We start from the raw sequence: 21,358 nt of genomic DNA, 5'->3' as shown, positions 1-21,358 counted from the left end.
ACTAAAATTCAAATAACAACTTCGCCTTGAAAAATGATTTAAAATCAGCACTTTTTTTCAACTTGAGCATAGTACTTGGTGTATACGCAGCTTCACTATCTTGCCCAGCTGACAAGCAAAGATAGTAATTTTCCTGCTGATGTGGGTCAGCAGTAGGGAAGACAAGAACATCAAAAATAGGAAAGTATGATGCTAAAACCACAGAAAGGGGTAACAAGGACTCAAATAGGAAGTTTTGGGGAGTACCTAAAACAACTTCAACTCATATTTTGGAATTAATTAGATATAAAATTTCCGTCTAGGCTGAGCTTTTATATGCAGTAAAAATACGGAAGAACCAAAGCAACAATCAGTCAAAGCTCTTCCACATCTTTGCCAACTGGGCATCGCAGCTGCTGCAGGCTCAGGTATTTCCCATGTGGAATTTACCCAATTTTCCACACTTTCCACATTTTAAGCATGAATTTCTAAGAGGGATTCTGACAGTAGAGTAAGTTTTGAGTGTAATGGCCATTTCAAGAGTCAGAAGTATAACAGGAGGGAGGATTTTACGCATTTTTATGTATATATGCATTTTAAGCATTTGCTAAACTGTCCACCCTGAAGACAAAAATGTAAAGCTTTATGAAAGAATACAGAAGCCAAAACGATGAAAAACAGGTATTCTGTCACCCAAGAACAAACCAGTTCAGGTGTAAAGAGAGGTGAGTGTTTGGCATTTTTGTTGGCATGGATGTGTCAATACACTAGACTGCGCAACTAAGATGTTTTATAACAATACTGAACCATAGACTAAAAAACCAAAACATGACATTGCAGAAACACATCCAGAAGACTGTACAAAGTAGGTATTACTAACGCAAATTTTACAGGGAACAAACAACAGTATTTGTAGTGAAAGACATCTAGCATAATCACTGTAATTACCTTTTAACTTAATTTCTGAATTTTTACATGTGTTTCCTGTTAGCATTCAAGCTTCTTTTCATCAGTAACTGCTATATTTTAAACGGTTTCTTTTACACCCACAATTTTGGATTTGATATGCCTATACCGCTAATGTTTAGGTGTCTTGTAAGTTTCTAGAGCTGAAATGCACTGGTTTACAACTGCAAAATACTATTCTCTCAGCCTTGTCAACATCCTTGCTTTAAGTACTCAAGTGCAAACTTCAGGTAGAACTTACAGTGTTTAAATTGATATATAACAGCACTAGAGCAGCAATCATTCATCCTTAAAACTTAACAGGTTTTTAATTAAAAGCGACTCCAGTCATACCTTCCTGGCACTCCAGCAATCACACCTAAGAACTTAGTGAATTCTTCACTTTACCTTCTAAAGAGACACAGAAAACCAACTGATGGTTGATCTTTACCATGACTTGAAGGGACTGAGATAGAAGGCCATTGTAAGAACAAGTGCAACTACTGTTTCCCAAGGATTTCTTGTTCTTCTGAAATCTCAAAGTTCTAAGGACACAATCATTTTCAGTTTGATCTAAGCTCTCTTAGCTCCTAAACACCTAACTTCCATACATTATATAGTCAACCATGAAAATTATGGAATTTGTATTGGTTTACATTTTGTCAGGGAAAAAAAAAAAAGGTAGATCAAACTAGTGTTAAAGGTCCATAAAAGAAAACTCAGAAAAAACCTGGAGTGTCACTTTTTCCAGTGTAGGTGTACAGTATGTATGAGGAGAATCTTCAAAGAAGGTATCTCAAAGGATTTTAGAAAGCTTTTCATTGCTGGTGACACATTTTTCCCTGAAATAAGCCACTTCCTTTCTAAAACCCACACAGTACCTCAGTGTCAAGATTCAGTAACTTCTCGAGGTCTGTGTATATATTTTTCTTACATAAAACAGAGAAGTCTTAAATTCATTACTTTCCATGATTTCAGATATAACTATATGATCTGTCATGTGAGATTTCAAAGGTTTCCATTCAGTAAAGAACACATTCTCTTTGTCACAGACTGAATACATGCCATATCTGAGCTCCATTAAGTACAAGGGGCTCTCATCATTATTAGCAAGTATTTACAAAATGATACATTAAAGAAAAGTTAGCACAGGCTTTCTGAACCAAACCCAAACCTTGCTGCATTCAGCTGAATGAAAAGAAAAAGCTAATTACATTAAGTAACATTATGGTGATGTTTGTGTGACTTTTGCTTATCTGTCACTGATGTAAAGCAAAAATGAAGGAAGATATTTATACAGGAGAGGCAAAAGAAGAATTCTAGAAACTTGAAATATAAACAACATGAGCAAAATGCTAGCTAAACTTTACAAATTTTATTTGTGGCTTGTATTCTTGAAACTGCCCACATTGTCTCAATAGCTACATCAAAAACCTGAATACATACAGATTAATAAAAATCATAAATAAAAAATTAATTCCAGTGAAGAAATAACTGCTTCTCTATTAACAGCTGGAAGCATAGTAGTATAGTCCAATATTTAGAAAACTAGACTTAAGCCTAAGACCTGCACTTTATTTCTAGACTATTTGGCTTATCATGAGTAAGGCTTTTCAACTTCCTGTGCCTTTATTTCAATTTTGACTCTTTACTGTGAAGCTTGTTTCTTACTAAATATTTATATACATAGCCCTAAAAAAGGTCCTGTTCTTGATGCTACTCCTGAGAAACTACTATATAACAAAACAGCAAAAATAGCTCAACTACATGAATGATTTCATTTAAAAAAAGACTAGATTCCTTCCTACCCCAACAACAATCAAATACGCTCAGTTCACAGTAGTTTTTATTTCCTGCAAGGACTGCGCATTTACAGACATCTGACCTCCTTCTCGCTCGTGCTTCACTAAAATCAAAAATCTAAGTGTCATAAAGTGGTTAACAATTCCTTTAATGGTGCCTGAAATGGAACAGAATCTATCTCGCTCAGCAGTATCTGTATTTGTTCTCCAATATAACAGGGGCAAAAAAAAAATTAAAATGTAGTTTAGCCAGAAAAAGCAAGCAGAAATTAAATGAATATGCACAGAATGCAGAGCCTTTTGACAAACAGTACTTTGACAAACAGTACTAGAAATCTGAACTTTAAGAAAGTTTTCTCAGAGAACCCATAACAATTATCTACATTTCATCAGATAAAAATCCTTACTCCTCTTGACTATAATGAAAGCAAACTTATTACAATAGTGTATTTCAAACTGCAATCTCTGAACATCACTAATACCCACTGCTGAGACAGAAGCAAAGGATGCCTAAGAAAAACTATATATGCCAAGAACCTCTGACACCAGTTGAAAAAAAAAAAAAAAAATTCATATATATATACATATATTCTTTGACTTGATGGACAAAATGACTCAAAACAGCCAAAAGAAATATTAAAATATAATATGGTCATAAATATAAGATGGTCATAAAATTACCATCTTCATTAGCTATTACCTCCATACATAGACATGATGATGAGTAGATACTTCACAGGCAACTCTTCTCTAAAATCTCCATATTCTCATTATAATGAGTAAGACATTTTTCACTATGCCTTTATAATTCTGTAATTCTTAACAAATGGTTCATTAGTTCTCTTTCAAAATGTATCATTTTCAACTCTGCAGACAACTATTTTATGGTTCTAGTCACCTCTGGTCATTTTATCACCAGAAAACTGTAGAGAAGCGCAATTTGCTATTTCCTAAGGAACCCTAACAACAGTAAGCACCCAAATCAATTAACTGGCCAACAAACCAGAGATATAACTCAGGAGTCAGTGACAATTGGTTTTAATGAGCCATTTTTAAGTCACATGTCCACAAAACAGATAAAGAACACTTTCATGATGACAGAGACACAGAAACCTATGAACTATTTCATAAGAATTGTTTATCTCAACAATCAGCTGAAATCACAAACTGCAATTAGCTTTTACTTTGGTAAAAATTTATACTTCAACAGTCTGCACAAACGAGCAACTGGCTGTAGGGTACAGCAATACTAGAAGAGAGACCTATTCCCATAGAACTGCTTGAAGATAACAATTTGGGAAGAACAAGAGAGCTTGCTTCAAGAAATAAATCAATAAATTCAATCACCACTGGCTTTGATTTTTGTTTCATCATATTGTTTTCCAGTGCAGACTCAACACACTGGTTTTCAAAAAAAGTTTAGATAACTTGGACTAATGACATTTCCTCATCGTCTAAACAGTAGCATGGACACAGCGAACTCAACATAAAATCTGCTTAAGAGTTTGTCAGCTGTCTACACTTCACACACACCAAAAATAGGTATGTTATCCATAAAAATTCAATTAAATTTCCACAGGAATCAAAAAGCAGAGAAACATCTCCTTTCAGCACTTTATGAAGTTTATTTTTACTGCATAAGCTACAGTGTACAGGAAATTTTGCTTTGTTTTTTCCACCCAATCAATTCATAATCAATGTTTACTATAAAAAAAACATTTTAACAACTTTGAAAAGCTGAGCATTTTAGATTTGAAAGAGATATGAATGGTTGTGTGCATAATTATAAACTGCTGCCCTTGAATAAAGGCACTGTAATAAATGACAGACATTTTCTAAAGACAACCTATATCCTACCTTCACGCAAATCTTTTGTATAGCTATTCATTTTTGAGTTTCTATAGCTATTCATTTGATTCTTTAACTATGTAAGTTTAAATTTTCAGAAATTGCTGATTATTGAAAAATGTCTCTAAAGGACATGGTTAGAGGAAACAGGGCAAAGCACAAAATTGCTAAGACTACCTTACTGCACCAGTTAGCCTCCTAGAAATAAGATCTTAAAATATTATTGTTAAACAGTTCCAGAAATTCATGTAGCTTGCTACCTCTAAGCTTAAGATCCTCAAAATTGTCTGAATAATTCAATGAGAGATTTCTTTTTTTTTTCCTGAATAAAAGCATAAAAAAAAAGTAATAAAATAAAAAAGCATAAAGTAAAAAGCAGGTATATGAAGTTTTAACCCCACTGATTTTAAATTTGAAGCTCATGCTCCTAACATTCTATACTTTTCTCAAGACATTTTCTGTTGTAACTAAAAAAACACTAAGTGTAATTATGTTGAGTCACATCCCAAAGGGTACAAAGAATCAGCCATTTTTGATATCCAACGGGAGTTGTTATTTTCCTACTCTTCTCATACTTCCACTTTCAATTTGCCCTGGTTTTCTGAAACAAGTTCACATAGAAATCAGCTAAAAAAAGGAAATCTAAGAGGGAAAAATGGTGTCCTGGGTTCAGCCCTGGAAACACAGCCCTACTATTTGCCATGGACTGATCCAGAATGCACTGGAACAGGGGCAAGCTCCAGAACACCTGCCATACATTGATGACATTATTGTGTGGGGTGATACAGCGGAAGAAGTCTTTGAGAAAGGTGGGGGGGGAAGTGGACTTCGTGGTTCTGATTTACGGCCTGGGCTTAAACCACGACAAATGGAACCAGTATTTACAGGTATTTAGAGGCATTTTAAGAATGCTGATTTTAAGAAATCAGCTCCAGTAGCTCTAATTTCTGCTGTAACATAAGGTTTGAGAACTAACTTTAGATAGTTGCCGTTTTCTTTTCACTGATGTTCTTTTCACGATCCAAATTAGGTTAAAAAACCTGCTATCAAAATCATCTAAAAAAATACTGAGAAACCCACTTCTAACCTAAAGCAAACTGGAACCTTAATGTGGTATCTGAAGACACACTAGTAGATGCCACTTTTTACCTTAATTTTTCCAAAGGAATCTTCCCAGGAAAGAAGTATACCTGTGCAAACCTAGACCAGAACTGGAGCCTTTTTCCACAGTAGATACAATCATTATAGAACATTCAGTAACAATTCTATTTATATCAGGTAAGTTAACAAGAAATTATAACTAAGTCAGTCCTTTAAGAATATGTATTTTATTTCAGTACATAAAGCAATGTCCAGAAGTCAATTCTGTATTAAAGATACTCAGCAGCCACTTAAAAATTATGTACAAAATAAATTTAATGCACAAAATACCTTAGGGGTATACAGTCTGAATACCAGATTTAGTATGTCTATGTAGTTTAACATCTTTTTGATGTCTATATGCAAACACAGACACAAACACTTTGCAATGTTAATGTGTGAATTCCAAAACAAGTAACACAACCCATACTACACAAAGATACACAGTAGCTGCAAAATTGCAGGAAAAGTTATACATCAATAAAACAAGCTCACTGTGTTAAGCATAAAATAAGCAGATTTAGTAAATAAGAATTCTAACATCCATTAGGCAGAAACATTTCAGTGCAAAGGCCAGACTTGATACACAAAAATGCCTTATACCATAATATTATGCAGCATTCTAAGACAATTAAACCTGTGATGACACAAACGTGGTTCTCAGTAAGAAAATTAAGGAATAACTAAGGATATTATTAAAATACCAGTTTCAATTAAAAAGCAAATAAAGTGACACATTAACTTTTGTATATAAAAACAAAACTGTAAAATTTTCCGAGCACGGAAATAAATAATCTCTACTGAAAGTTAACTGGAATTCAGATTTATCCACCACTTAGGCATCTTCTGCAGCATTCAGCCTGCAGGTTTGTACTAATTCAAGGATTAACGGTTACAAACAGAAGAAAATCTCTCCCCTACTGCTTTTACACCAAACAGCATGTATTGCTTCTTCATGATCAAAAACAGGGAAACAAATGCAAATGAAAAAGTATTTTAATATTAAAATCCAGCTACCTAACAAGATCCAAAGTTGTTTACTAAGGTATCAATCCCACAGTAAGATCCACGATAAACACATAATGCTGATGCACTTTGGTTTCAGTTACTTGTTTGAACTTCAATCTGCATGAAACCTATGGCAAAACTGAGGTCCAAGTACTACACATTGCCACCTACTACCTGTACATACTTTGCAGTGGAACCCATATGACATACATTTAGGTGTATGTCCAGTTCAGGCTCTAAAATTATTAAAAATGCTTGTAGGTTTTATGTAAAGAAGAGCAGCCAGGAGAATGAGAAAACAGACCAAATCAAAGGGAAGTTCAACAAGCGTAAAAGAAAAGATTAAGAGGGAAAAACCCTGCATGTATTAAAAATCTCTATCTACAATTAATTAGGGACTTAAGAGTTATCTGGAACATACGAAAACAAAACTACCTAAAAATACACCAGGAATGCCAACGCCAAATTCTGCATTAATATTTTACTTCTAAAAATTAGAATTTCTCTACTAGAAGAAATTTTGGAAAAACTGAACTTTAATAAACTCTCCAAATAGGATATTTTATTTCAGTGGGAAAAACAGACCTGGATTTCCAAGCAGCGGAAAGTTAGTATCCAGACTAACTACAGAGAAACTGATTGCTGAAAAGCGTTTCATGTTGTTCGAAAACCAGAATTTGTTATTAAAACTAATTAATAAAAAAAACAGTATGTCAGACTTGTATAGGAAATATTCTGAGGAAATAAATCAATTGTGCTCCTGCTTATGAACTTATCAGATCATAGTACACACACAGAATTGTATTATTTACACTTCAATGCTTTAAGGCACTCAAAATAGATAACAACCAACTAGATTAACATGTCAACTAGAACATAAACATTGCAGCACTGTCATTATATAAAACTTTTATTAGCAAGAGTAAGAAACATCAATTTTGTTCAAGAGGTCAGAGGTCACACTGCTCATTGTCCTAAATGACAACAACATCAACTAGACAAAAGAGCAAAATATACAGAACATAAAATATGTACCTGAGAGCACTGGAACATGTTTTGTTTTTATTTAAAAACTAAACTGTAGCGCAAACTGAAGTCAGGAATAAACCTAAGGTTGTTGTCTTCTTTTTGATGTAACATGCTTGACAAAAATTAGATTAAAACTAGATGAAAATTTTATCTACTGTTCCATACTAGCTGCCAAGTTTTGCATGAATAAGTGTATGGCAGTATACGAACAAATGTATTTTTCCAGTTGCAGCAGTACATTTATTGCACTTATTGCTGTTCAGAATCTAAAATAATGACACACTGGAAATATATCAAAAGCAGTAATGTGTACTAAAAGCAAAGTTGAAATACACATGCAGATATTAATTTGACAAACAAGGGCACCAGAATCTGGTCATTATCAGGTAAAAAAAAAAATAAGTGCAGAATGTCCTGATTCTGATCTTCCATCTAAAGATTCAAAGTAACAGCAATAGGTGCAAACAGTAGAAAAAAATATATTTCCATTACTGAAGAAAGCTTTCTCCAAAACAGACAAAGGGGGAGACACAAACAGCACTTATGCTTTTGCCTCTTCTTTTTTTTTTTTTTTTTTCCACTGAGTAAAGACTCTCATGCTAGAGTTGAAAGCATTTTTATTCTAATACCTTCCTGAAAGACTGAGAATAAACCATGGAATCCTAGTGAAACTTCCAATTAAATACATGCAGCATGTATATACCTACAAAACAGCTGGTTCAAAATTCTGAATATCACATTTTGACAGCTGATGGGAGGTGCACACAATTTTAATTGCTTGCTTCCCTACAAGTTTGGTCCTGTCAAGAACTGTACATGTCCTACCACAATTAAAACTGTCAAAACCTGAGATTAGTGAGTCTTAAAACTAAACACATTTCTGTTGTAATATTGTAATCAGAATAAAAATAGAAGAGAATAATGACATTGACTGGAAATATCAATTACAAAGACTGGCAATTTAGTTACATACCTTATCAGAAAAATCTCACTTTACGAACATTTACTAAAAGTTGTAATATAAAACAAGGTTCCCACTCCCCAAACTATACACCATGTAGCAAAACTAAATTATTTTACAAAATAATAATTCAGTGTTCTTGTATATTTGTATGTATGTATATCAATATGTATATGCTGAAATTCAAGATTTTGCCAAAGTTAAAAACATTGTCAGTGAAAATTAGACAAATAATCAGTGCGACAAAGTTTACACACAAATTTGCTACCAAACAGTGAAAACTGTAATATGTCAATTAAAAAAATAAAAAACCTCAATTGTGGATTATAAACGATTTTTTTTTTAATATGCCAAGATATAAACACTGATTTTGGTTTGGTTGTTTTGTTTCTTTTTTTTAGTATTCTCTTGTAAAAGCTCTTTTTTGGTGAGCTTTCACAATATCATCAGGAGACGCTGATTTGAAGTCAAATGGTGTTATGGCAATTAAAGGACCAGCCTCCTTGGGTTTTACATCTTGTACTTGTCTACTGTATAGGAAAGCTTTATGTACACCAACCGTGTGCCGCCTATAACCTTTTGGAGGGTAACGGAGACACAAGGTTAAAGCAAAAGCTGAAGGTCTTGCACGCAGTACCTTCCCCCAGGAAAGTGAGGAAAGTGACAAATCCTGCCTCTTAGGAGTAAGCGCTCTTTTGGGTTTTTTATTTGTTTTGGCAAAGCCAGAACATTTTCCTTGGTTTTCATTTAAAAGTTTAATTTCAGGGCTTAAGACATTTGACTGTCCTACCACATTTTGTTCTGCAGATACTTCTGCATTTTTTACAAGGACACTTAAATCAATGCTGGTTCTTTTAGGGGGCGTTAATTCAGTAACATTGAGTATGGGGAAGTCCATCCTTTGTTGAGTTTTATCTACTTTGATAGTCTCTGCTATTAAATCCGAAAGTGACAAATTCGCAACCTCCTTTAGTGGAGAATCTTGACAGAGGGTTAGAGAAGACAAAGATCCTGTTAACTCTGGCATCCCACCTGAAGTTTGGGGTTGACTTACTAGTTGTGATAATGGTGAGGCTCCCCATTTCCTATCAGTGAGATTTGCTGTTGACTGGATATAAAGGTCAGCCAAAGAGTAACAGTGGCTAGCACTGCTTTCCTGGTGCTCCTGAAGTAAGTCAGCCAATGACGTATTTCCAGACCTTAACACTGGCAAAGCAGGCATGTCTGACGAGGAGCCTTCTTGTTTTCTACTTTGCACAACTGAAGAAAAATTTTCAAAAAGTTCATTCTTTCTATTTTCACTATCACTGACTTCATTATCAAGAACCAATTTTCCTAAAGTACTTGTTAAACATGGGTGACTGTAAAAACTTGCACTGCTTTTACAATCAGAAGTATTTGAGGAAACAAGCGGACTCATAGAATCACAAACCACATTCTGCATCAGCAAGGATTTCAAGTCCTGTGTTTCCATGCATTCCAACTTCTTAAAGGAAGAATTTCCAGATATGTTACTTCCTATGCTAAAGTAAACATCTTCACTGTCAGGAATCAAATTTAATGCATTGACACTTTCTGGTAGTTGATTCTCTGCCTGTTTATTCACAGGTTCACAAAATGATCCTTTACACAAATCATCACTGAAAGAAGATGAAAGAACAAGTGAAGAGGATTTCAACCCTTTCTTTTCAGATGAAGTTATATTGGATTTTTCAGCATTAAGCAGCATTTTGTCATCTGTAATTAAAGGGTAAGAAGTTGAACCACTTCTGGCTGCCAAGTTTCCAAAACCAGGTTTGCTGGTGTTGTCGGCAACATTTTCTACTGCACAAAAGAAACTGTCTGTATCCATACACATTTCTGGACAACAAAGTAAGTCTCCTTACCTTACAATAGCCAATAATTTTCAGATGGAAATGCAGTCACAATGAAATATCCATTGTTTTTACCGTTGACAGCAGCAACAAAAAAGAAATCAAGAAGAAATATGAAAAGGCATTTAATTACTAAGTGTTACCCAAATATATGCAATGTTCTACAATTAAACTACAGTTATCTACTGAAATACCTAAGAAACTTTACGAATCAGCAAAGAATGACAGTAAAGATGATGAAGGCTTAAGCATAAATCAAGTTACTGTAGAAACACTAGCAAAAAAAAGGAAGATATTGAGTATGTCAGTTCACAGACAAGTAACAGAAGTACATAAATCTTGAAGACGTTGTCCAACATGCAGGACATGTATTAATTCAGTTAAGTCATACATTATAAATCAGAAATTCACTGTGAACTACAGATGGTTGCAGTCTGAATTTAAGCTGATGCTAAGGTGTAATTTTGCCTTCTTACTCAAGAGGAGATACTGTTTCTTTTACATGCACAGGAACAGGAGAGTAAATTGTTTTTTTTAATTTTTCTAATAAATGACTGATACAGTAACACACATCCTCAGAGCTTGTAAGCCAAAATTAAACCATCCATAGAAATGAAATCATCTTGAATGCAAACAGTTAAATAGAAGTATACCTTTTGTCTTCTTTCCTACAATCACAGTGTCCTCAATCTTGGTCTTCACATGTTGCTTATTGCCTTGTGAAAGCACAAGATCCAAAGCCTTCTGTACATCAAATTTACTATCCAGTACTGCTTGCACCATTGCCTGCTCTGGTACGGACTCTGCCAAAACTTCTCTCATTTGATCAAGGCATGAATTAAGACGGGCTAAAAGAGACATATTACTGTTATAAGCTGCACAAAAAAAAAAAAAATGTCTTAAGTGGCCTAACCACTAGCACCACACATCTGATAAACAAAAATGGGAGAAAATTATCACAGTAAAAGATAAAAACTTTAGAAATTAATTTCAATCTCACTGCCATAATAAACTTTGCCCCCAAGGCCTGCAGAATATTCGACTAATTTCAGATATTGCTATATGGAACATTTCACCGACTACTATTTATTAGTATATGAAGTCTCAATATTGACATACTTTGATGTTGTAAGATTAGCTATTTTCACTACAGAAAAGAAATACAAATAAGCACCTTAAAATTACCCAAAGTAATTCAGGAAGTCAACATGGAATCCCAATGAACAGCACATTTTAAGGGTTTATAGATGCTATAATGAACACCTAAAGTAAAACAGCATTTTTACGGGCTCCAGGACTCAACAACTAAAAACTCCAGATCAACACACCAGGTCTGAAACCATCTACAATCTTTACCTTTACAACAACTGTATATATTTTTGGCTTATAAAATCAATTTTCTATGGGGCATATTTCTGCAACTAGTAAAAGCCTTGACTAAGGTAAGTTTTGTAAATCTTGACTTGCTACACAAAAGACTGAAAATTCACCAAGCTGACACTCACTGAAAGTAGTGTGCTGGTCAGACATACAAACACAAGAGAAGAGAATATTCCTGAATATTACAGTTCCTGGCAGTTCAGATTTTAGAAAACAGGAACTGAAGAACAAGACAACTACAGATTTTTTTATCTGAATACCTCCTCAAAGATAGTGATGTTTAAAGAACTCTGCTAAGGGAATTCAACACCACAGATCAGAACTCTACTTGTTACGCAGAGTTTATGGCTGCAGGACTGAATGGAAACCAAAGTCTAATGAATTCAAAACCGGGTAAGAAAAGATTATAGATGATACAGATATTGGCTACTGTTTCAAAGAAATTCATGACTTCAAAAACATCTCAAATACTGCTAATCACTATAATTTGGGATGCAACACAAGGAACTGATTATTCTACAAATATTCTAATACTCTTCCCTAAGTATCCATTTGCAGAGTCAAGACCTTGAACTACATGGATGCTTGGCCTGAGCCAGTACAGCTGTTCTTATCTCCAATTTTCATATTAATTCTCATTAATTCCAACTAGGAACATATTTCAATGTATGCAACTAAGTTACAAGGAGCACACAAAAAGTAGTTATGAACTTGAATAATCAGCACTGAAGCTATGCTCATGAAGTGTTATTCTACAAGATTACAAAATTGTGAGTACTGTCAGTCAAGTAACAAACATTTAAATTAAGACTACTTTTAGTTAGTTCTTAATTCACAAAAGACATTGTTCTGACAATTACTTATTTTCTATAATTACCTCTATCAACTTCAGTCAATTGATGATTGGATGTAAAATAATCAGCAGTATCATCTGTACCTTCATAGCCATATTCTTCTTCTAATGGCTCAGCAAATGTTGCTGGTTTGTCTCGTCTGGAGTAAATAAACTGAGCTGCTGCATTAGGTAAAAAACAAAGTATTATTTAATTTATTTAATGAAGTGTTATTTAATTCATTATTTAATTATTTAAATAATTATTTAATTATTTAAGTCAAATCTTTTTTCTTCCTTTAAAAACAAATCATATCTAAAAGGAAAAAAATTTAGGGTGCTGACCTTCTGCAGTGGTTTTGGAGGGAAGAAAGGGATACTACTGTATGACCACTACCTGACAGAACACACAGAGCATACAGCAGTTCATGACAGAATATAAGTAAGTCATTATCACAGTGAAACCACAGGCTAGACAATATCCTTGTATGCATGTAATGCAACAATTCTGCAAAGTTCAGTATTCCAGCAAATTAAAATACTCCAGGTTTGAAAAACAGTATTTCCTATAGCAAATTACCACCTGTGCCCAAACCTCTTGAGAACTCTCCCCCATAACTCTTTTTATCTACCTCAGTTACAAGTCAAAAAAACAAAAGAAAAAACAAAAAAAAACACCAACAAAAAACAACAACAACAACAAAAAAAGCCTGAAAATAATGTTGCTTTTACAGCACAGCATTGTGAAACTATAGTAACAATTTAATGGAGCTGAACACATTCTTCTCTTCTTGGAATTTCATTATAAATACAGCCCATGTTAAAATGTATATTCACACAAAACTTTAAACACATGCTAATTTCATTATGATTTAGCAACACATTAAGGCATATATAGGTAAACTTCTTGCTGCACATGAGCCCCAGTTATTACATACCCTCAGAACTGTACAAAGTATAATGTAAACAAATTTCTTTATGATATGTAATCTTCTCCCCAGCTCTGAAATACATACTGAAAACATATGTATATTCAGAAGTAGTATAGCCTTAGTAACTGTTTCCCACACACATACAATTTCATATTCAATCTCCATAACTGAAGAAACTATTAAAAGATTGCCATACAATCTACATCAGATTAATTTATAAATGAAGCATAAGTAAAAAGAATTCTTAGGAAAATTACTGTGCACAAACAAGAATTTGTTTTGTAATTTAGCAGTTTATCCTTGAGTAAAAAGTAAATACGTTGCACATTTTCATCACAAAACGAAGGCTAACAATACTTGGAAAACATCTGAAAACCTCCAGCAATTAAATTCAGAATCCAAATGCAAGACATCTTTTGGGGAACGTTACTACAAATAATAAAAATATGCACCTAGCTTTGCTTATCTAAAATCAATAGGATGACAGGGGAACAGATTTTTGAAGACTTAATTAATTTAAGTAGCTGTGGCCTAGTCACGGACTACATCACAGTCTCAGTGGATTTAGATCCAGCTGACTTACCTGCAGTAGTACAGCTTCACAACATCAGCCATAGTATTTTCAGGGCCTACTGAGATCTACAAACACTACCACCAAATCTAGGGGAACTCTTAAGGGATAATCTTGCCACAGATTTGGCTGGATAACACAATCTAATGGTTGTAGTCAGAATTCAGCTGGGTTGAGCCACTCTAATTACGTCTTACCTGAGCACAGAGCATCATTATTTTTATACCTATTCTGCAACACTTCAAATGCCAGAAGGCTTATTAGCTTCACGTGATCTTGCATGAGGACTAGTGCTGCATCCAGTAATCCAAAAAGACTCCATTGTGTAAAAGACATCAACTACCAGGTGCAGAACCATAACTCTTAAACACAGCTAGATCCTACTAATAATTTTAGAAGACACAAATGTTTCAAGACTATCACTGCATTCCAGTAACCCAGATCTTTACATTACCAACTACATTCCGACCATCCAAGATAATACACTTGTACAATTGAAGATGTGCCCAGTTGTCTAATGTGACTTCCAAAATTACAACAGTACCTAGCACTACCTGACTTTAACAGGATTCTGGCAGCTAGCCTCTTCCAAAAGTTTCACCAGCTTTTAAATATTGTTTTATTCTGGAAATAAAAATCAGAGTAAGAATCAATGGACAATGTTTATATGTAATAATCTGAACTAACCTGTTGAAGGAGAAATGCAATAATCATCTTCTACTGATTGGCCATACACATCATCATCTTCAAAATCTATATGAAGCAGAAAAGTAAGGTTAGTCTGCACAATTTCTAAATACTTAATATTATAATTCTAAGCCATAGTTTTTACAAAAGGTTTTAAGAAATTATGTATCTCTAGTATTCCAGAAGTGCCATTAAGTACTGTTTACTTACCTAGCTAAGAGATTCTAAGTTACAATAATAGAATTTTAACATTCAACATTTTATGCATTAGGAAAACTGAAAATTTTCAAGAGGTGCCATACTTCACACCTCCTCCTGCAGCATCTCCTTTGGGAGGCTGCCCTTACAGTCCAAACAAGTTTCTACAGTTCCATACATCTTTATCCATGGCACTTCTCTTGACATTTTTGCTTGACCTCTCAAGCAGCCAAGTCAGTCTTAACCACATATAGCTCAATTACAATCAACTCTAACAACTTAGGATCAATATTTCTACTCTCAGCTTCCTTCTCTGGTCTATCATTACAGCTAGCTACCTTTTCAACTCAGGTTCATCAAAACAAAAACACAATTCACAATTCTCTTTGAATATGCAAAATCGTTTCAGCCAATAAGCAAGATTCTTATACAGTTACTTAAATATAGCCATATACTTTCCCTATTAAAAAAAAGATATCAGGAATCAGTTATCAGGAAACACAAAGAAAAAGCAAGCAATCCCCCCCCAAAAAAAATCTTAATAATCCGTAAATCTTGAAATTTATAATTTTCGTCAAGTAATAACAAAATATATGAAAAAAAAGCAATGAACTATTTTTAAAGATGTTATTGTACACACTTGCCAGTTTCACAAATAACATGCATTGTTTGTTGGTTTAAAAAAGTCAGAAGAAAAAAAAGTAGCTACCAGCTAAGAAAAAATATCTGCACACTGATACCAACTTACAAATCCAAGACATTACAAACACTGTATCCATTTATAAAAGGCTTGCCATTTTGGGCATTAAAGATTAATTTATCTCAAAGTAAGTTTAACTCCATAATTAACTAATTTTCAAAAAAAATGCCAACCAAAAGCAGTAGCTAAAAGGGCTGGCACAAGTGTATGAAAGTTTGTGTGAAAGGCACAGGAAGCTACTCTGGAAACTAAGTATCACAGGATAAAGACAACGTATTAAAGGCTTGGTTTGATTGTCTTTAAAAGAATAGTGTTGTTATCTATCTTTTGATCATGTTTAAAAGGGCACAATTGTCTCCTGGTTCCATGTTAGGGCCAATTAATCTATAAAGTCTAGAGAAGAGCTATACATTTTTTTTTCAAGGTAAGAACACTTTTTATACATTGGTGAATACTTGCAGAATGTCAAGGGGAATTCCAAGATGACTTGTGTGAATGGCTAACATTCACAATTAGTAGTAAGTGAAATCAAGCGAAGTCTTGTCAGTGTGCATTATCTCATCATTTGTATATCGCACATTGGCTTAACTTCTAGACTAAGAAAAAGACATACCTCCATGAAAATGGCTTGGCTTGCACTGACCATAAAAACAATTATTAAAAAAATGACAGAAGTTATTGAGAACAGACCAGAAGCTAAAGAAGCATTTCACAGTATCAACAACATACTCTCAACTGGAATTTCAACATTCAGTTCTGATCACAATACTTCAAAAAGGAGAGGGCAGAAACAGAATACAGTCAAATAAAGGCCACAAGGTTTTAGGCCTTAAAAGGCTTCCTATGAAAGACAAAAAAATACTGCAAATATTTCTTTTAGAAAGCAGGTAAATAATTGGGCCAGAAGAAGTATTACAGAATTGTAAGAGGCATAAGAAGAACTTATAGCATTATATTGAATAAAAAAAAAAAAAAAAAAAGAAAAAAAGTGTACTTTATTTGGGACAGAAATGATCATATATGACTACAAAAGTAGTATAAGGTCTATGTATAAAGACCACACCTACACACACTTCTAATTAAACCTGATATGTAATGCAACAGTAAAGTTTTCAAATAGCAACTTAAGCCTCATTTGGCTACAGCAAATTACTGTGTATCTCAGCAACCTCATTAAAAGAGGTTCTAATGACTGGGCATGCAACTTCACAGATGACAAAGATTCAGCTGAAATCAAGATTTTCACCAATCTGTGATAAAAAAGATATCTAAAGGATGAAAGAATCAAACAATAACATCTCCAATCTAGTCTAAGATTTTGCCTGCATTAGGTAAAACTGCACTAGCAAAACCTGCAAGGTAGGCCACACAGATGTCATGGCTCACATGGATTTACATGACTTCCCAAAAAAACTTCACGATCATGATGCAAAACCCAATTTGTGCTACTACAATACAACTGTTTACTCAACAGCAATAGACTAAAGGCAGGCACAAGTATTTATTGCAATTTTTTATATAATCTGACAAAGTGAGGCAACAAAACAGCTGCTCCCATACCAAAGAGTTCTTTAAAATACCAGTATCAACTGGAAGTGTGTCCGTTTTTCCACAGCCCAAGCCAACACAAATAAAACCTTTGAGAAAAAGGTTGGCCATTTAAAGTCTGCTGAAGTTAATGGAGAAAACACAGAGAAAGCTGCAGTACTGCAGGTACCAGCCAAGATTTTATATAAGACCACATTCATTCCGTGCAAGTTAGGATAAAATGACAGCAAAGTGTCTGAAAAACAGGTTCATCCTGAGATGCTCAACTCCACCTTTTACAACTACATTTATTCTACAAGTAACATCTGTTGCTTCTGATCTATTATTATGGCTGCACACCAGCAACAATTTTCTGGACTTAGACTAGTAATACAAACTTTTAGGTTTCACAAGACTGAGGAAGGGCGGGTTCAACTACATTGACGCCTCTAAAGCGGTCAATTTCGTCAGCCTGAGGCAACGCAGGTAACCCCCACTGTGGTTCGGCCTGCGCGCCAAGGCCGCGCTTTCTCCGCCTGGTAGCTCCCGGAGCCCCGACAGCAGGATGAGGCCCCGAAGGGCAGCGGAAGCGCGCCGCTCAGGCGGGAAACGGGCCCGGGGAGGGGGGGGGAGATGGGGGGTGGAGGGAGAAAAGACGGGGCGAGGCCTCACACGGAGCCTCATCCAATCCCTGCGGAGATGCCTCTCCCCTCCCACCGCCCTTCACAGCCCCCCGTGCCCTCTCCTCCATTCGTGTGGGCTCCGCCACACCCGCAGGCACTGCCGCGCACCCGGCGGGGCGGAAAGGCCTGCCGGAGAAAAGGGCGCAGGCAAGAGCTAGGGGGAGCGCGAAGGGACCGGCGGCCAGGGCGGTCTCCCGCAGCTCTGCCACCGTCTCCTGGTCGCCACTACCTTCGTCGTAGTTATAACCTCGGACGTTCCTGTGCCGGGACATGATAGTTGCAGCGGCCGCCTGGCTCGCCCGCGGCGGCGATGGCACGACAGACCTAAGACGCCATGTCAGTGCTCGGCGGGCCTGGCGGAACAACTCTGCGCAGGCGCGCAGAACACGTCGTCGCGCTTTTGCGCATGCGCGTTGTCTGCCGCTTCTGATCGGCCGTTGACTCGGGGCGAGGAGGCGTGGCTGTTTTGGATTGCTCGCGTTCTGCCCCTGCGTTGGGGAGGGTTTTATGTCAGCGGTGGGTGCTGGGCGTACAGGGGTTGGCCTGGCTTGATTGAGTCGGACACCGCGCTCTCTGCGCCCCTCACCGCGGCCCAGGTTAGCCCGCCTGCGGCTTCCGCTGAGACCGCGAGGGAAGAGCAGCCGCAGCGCAGCCTCCGGTGGCGTCGTGCTCAGGTCTGTCCCGGTTTAAGGCCTGCATGTCTCCCCTGCCCACTGGCAGGGAAACGGGCACGTCCTCGCAGTGCTGCAGCCGACGCGTCTGATCATCCCTTTAGCGAATTTGCCGCGGTTTTGATCCTGCAGTTGGATACAGTCTTGACATTGAACGTGTAGGCTTCACTGCGACATCATTATTCACGCCTCAAACTTAAAATGTGAACTGCTGCAGTCGTATGTACACATACATAAGCGAGTGTATTTAAGATTATTCAAAACAGTTGCACCATTGATGTCAGCACAGCATTCCAGGTTGGCCAAAGTTCACTGAGGGTATGCTTGTTGAAACACACTCTGAAAATACTGTTTCTGTATTTGTGTACCACTGTAGGAGCAGTCTGAAAGGCTTTAAAATCAACTAGATGGGTTTTGGGTTTGGTTTTTTTTCAACTCTGGAGCTGAAACAGCTCAAATGGATGTGGCTTGTTGGTGACCACTAGCCATAACAATCCAGTGACTTCGCTAGTAGCCAGGATTAATTGAGCTGGCTGTAGATAAATGCAAACTATATTAATAACTGGCATTGCCATTGACAATGTTAAGCAGCAAAACATCAAACCAGTGGGCTCCATGGAGATCTTCAGTTGGCTTCATCGGCACATTACTGCAGGCACTATCTAAAACAGTTTCAGCCTACAAGTGCTGTTGCAGTGCCAAGGGATCAGGTAATCAAGGAACATCCCTACAGCCACTCCTCTTGCTGGGTCAGGAAGAGAAGGGCAAGCAGAGACGACTGTAAGCTTTGGTGGCAGAGAGAGATGGGAGAGAGATCCCAGTAAACAGACTCTACCACTGCTCCCTGCTGACAGACTCAGCTGTCTCTGCACCATCCAGCCCAGTTGTTCCTCAGATACCTGCTTTCACCTTAGGAGCTAATAGGCAGACTCACAATAGTATTTCTCAAGTCAGATGTCTCCATCTTCAAGACCTTTAATACTTAATTTACCATCTTTTTACCCAGTCTTGACCATGCCAGAAATCCAGCCTCCTCCAACCACCTGCATGCACCAGGTGTCCTCTGATAACCCACCACATAGCCACACATCCCTACAAACACACATACTCTGGGTTTGTAACTGCCACCTAACTATTGTCTCATCCTAGCCCACATGCCAAAACTGTCACTATCTGTAACTCCACATCCTTCCTGGCCACCACCAGAGGCAGGGTGTGTTAAACATAAGCCAAAGGTTGTATTCATATACAAATTATATGCAAATGTGCAGGTTGTTTCCTTATGTTATTTGCATATTTCTGACTAACTTGTACAGAACAGCAGATGCAGCTGCACAAACTTAGAATCTATGTAGTATCTTTCATATGGTGCTAAGGTTGATACAGAATTGGTGTTCTCCTGACCTTTAGTGACACAAATGTTCTCTGCAGCAGAGGTTTGACAGAAGTCACGTTGATCTGTATCTGTCCCAGTCTCTTGATACGGGTCAAAGATACTAAAGTGAAGAATTGCTGTCATACATTATGGTTTAATATTATATGGCCAGTGTGACACACTTCTAAATTCAAAACCTGATTCTGAACATGCTACCTGAGCCTTTAATGAAGTAACTTAAGACACTGTAGCACTACAACCCTCCTGCCAGTCTGCCTCCAGCAGCTTTACTTTGGAAATGGCACTCTCTCCAGCCTCCAAAATTACTTACATCCCATTTTTCAGATGTTAAAAACTCCAGTAAATCTTCAGTCATGTACATTTAACTCTTCTTTTTCTTTCAAGTAGTGTTATTTTTCATTTCACAGCTGGCCATCCTATTGCAAAGATGTTTCTTTTCTCTTTCCTATTTGTGCTTTTTACACAAATCATTAGCTGCTTAACAAATAATATTTTTTTCATATTTGAATTTTACGTTCACTTTTATTGCTATTGCTCTTGATTTTCAGTGACTGTGGCCTCCACAGGTATGACTCACATTTTATTTGCTTGATAGTAAAATTTAACATTGTTTTCAAGATTTCAAAAACAATAAAATAAGCAATAGTTGTAAAAACATGAGGATGATCTAAGGCCAGTGTAGGAAATGATACACTATGTAGTCTTTCCATGGTATTAACAGGGAACTTGGAAGGCTGCTGTTTTTCTTCATTTAAAGTGTATTAGGTTATATCAGATGAAGACCTGAGGAAAGATAAAAAAAAAAAAAACAGCACAAGAACAACATTTTCCTACAGAAGCACAGTTATTTCATATTACAGCAGTATCTTCAAAGAGTCACAAATGCACTGTGATCATTCCATGCCTCTCCTTAACTCTTAAGACCTGTGTAAATGTTTTAGGGAAAGGTATTCAAGAAATAGTAAGCCTTAGTCCTTAAGTCCTAGCTATGCCTCAGTTAGTGCTATTTGTAAGTGAATGCAAGGCTCGGGAAAGATATTCATCTGATAGCAGAACAGTTTATAACTAAACATTATTCCTTCAGCAGCAATTAAAGCACCATTAGACAACCTTGTCCCTCTGGTTTCTGCATTTCTGACCAGGGAATGACTAACCAGGTCACTTCTGGTAAACACTACAAGTGCTCATTTCCTTC

At 36.4% G+C, this 21,358-nt stretch overlaps 1 protein-coding gene across 7 annotated transcripts in view; it reads right to left on the bottom strand.

Moving 5' to 3' along the window:
* LOC308219863 (2-aminomuconic semialdehyde dehydrogenase-like) overlaps positions 1-18,526 on the bottom strand; it is a 70,274-nt gene extending 51,748 nt beyond the window's left edge. For 2 of the 7 annotated variants that reach the window (XR_013956592.1, XM_080615398.1), the window contains exons 1-4: positions 18,326-18,482; positions 14,989-15,054; positions 12,844-12,981; positions 11,240-11,461 (exon numbers count right to left, since the gene is read on the bottom strand). Coding sequence is in view for 5 of the 7 variants with exons in the window: in XM_080615398.1 (XP_080471524.1) it covers positions 11,240-11,461; positions 12,844-12,981; positions 14,989-15,054; positions 18,326-18,368 (469 nt within the window). In the remaining 2 variants the exon portion in view is untranslated. The other 5 variants (XM_080615399.1, XM_080615395.1, XM_080615396.1 and 2 more) reach the window with 5 other exon arrangements.
* Between the last annotated feature and the right edge of the window lie 2,832 nt (positions 18,527-21,358).

Source organism: Psittacula echo, assembly GCF_963264785.1.
Source record: "Psittacula echo genome assembly, chromosome: 4".
NCBI classification, from domain to species: Eukaryota; Metazoa; Chordata; class Aves; order Psittaciformes; family Psittacidae; genus Psittacula; species Psittacula echo.
Note: the sequence above shows the minus strand (reverse complement) of the source record. Positions and strands in the feature narration are given on the sequence as shown.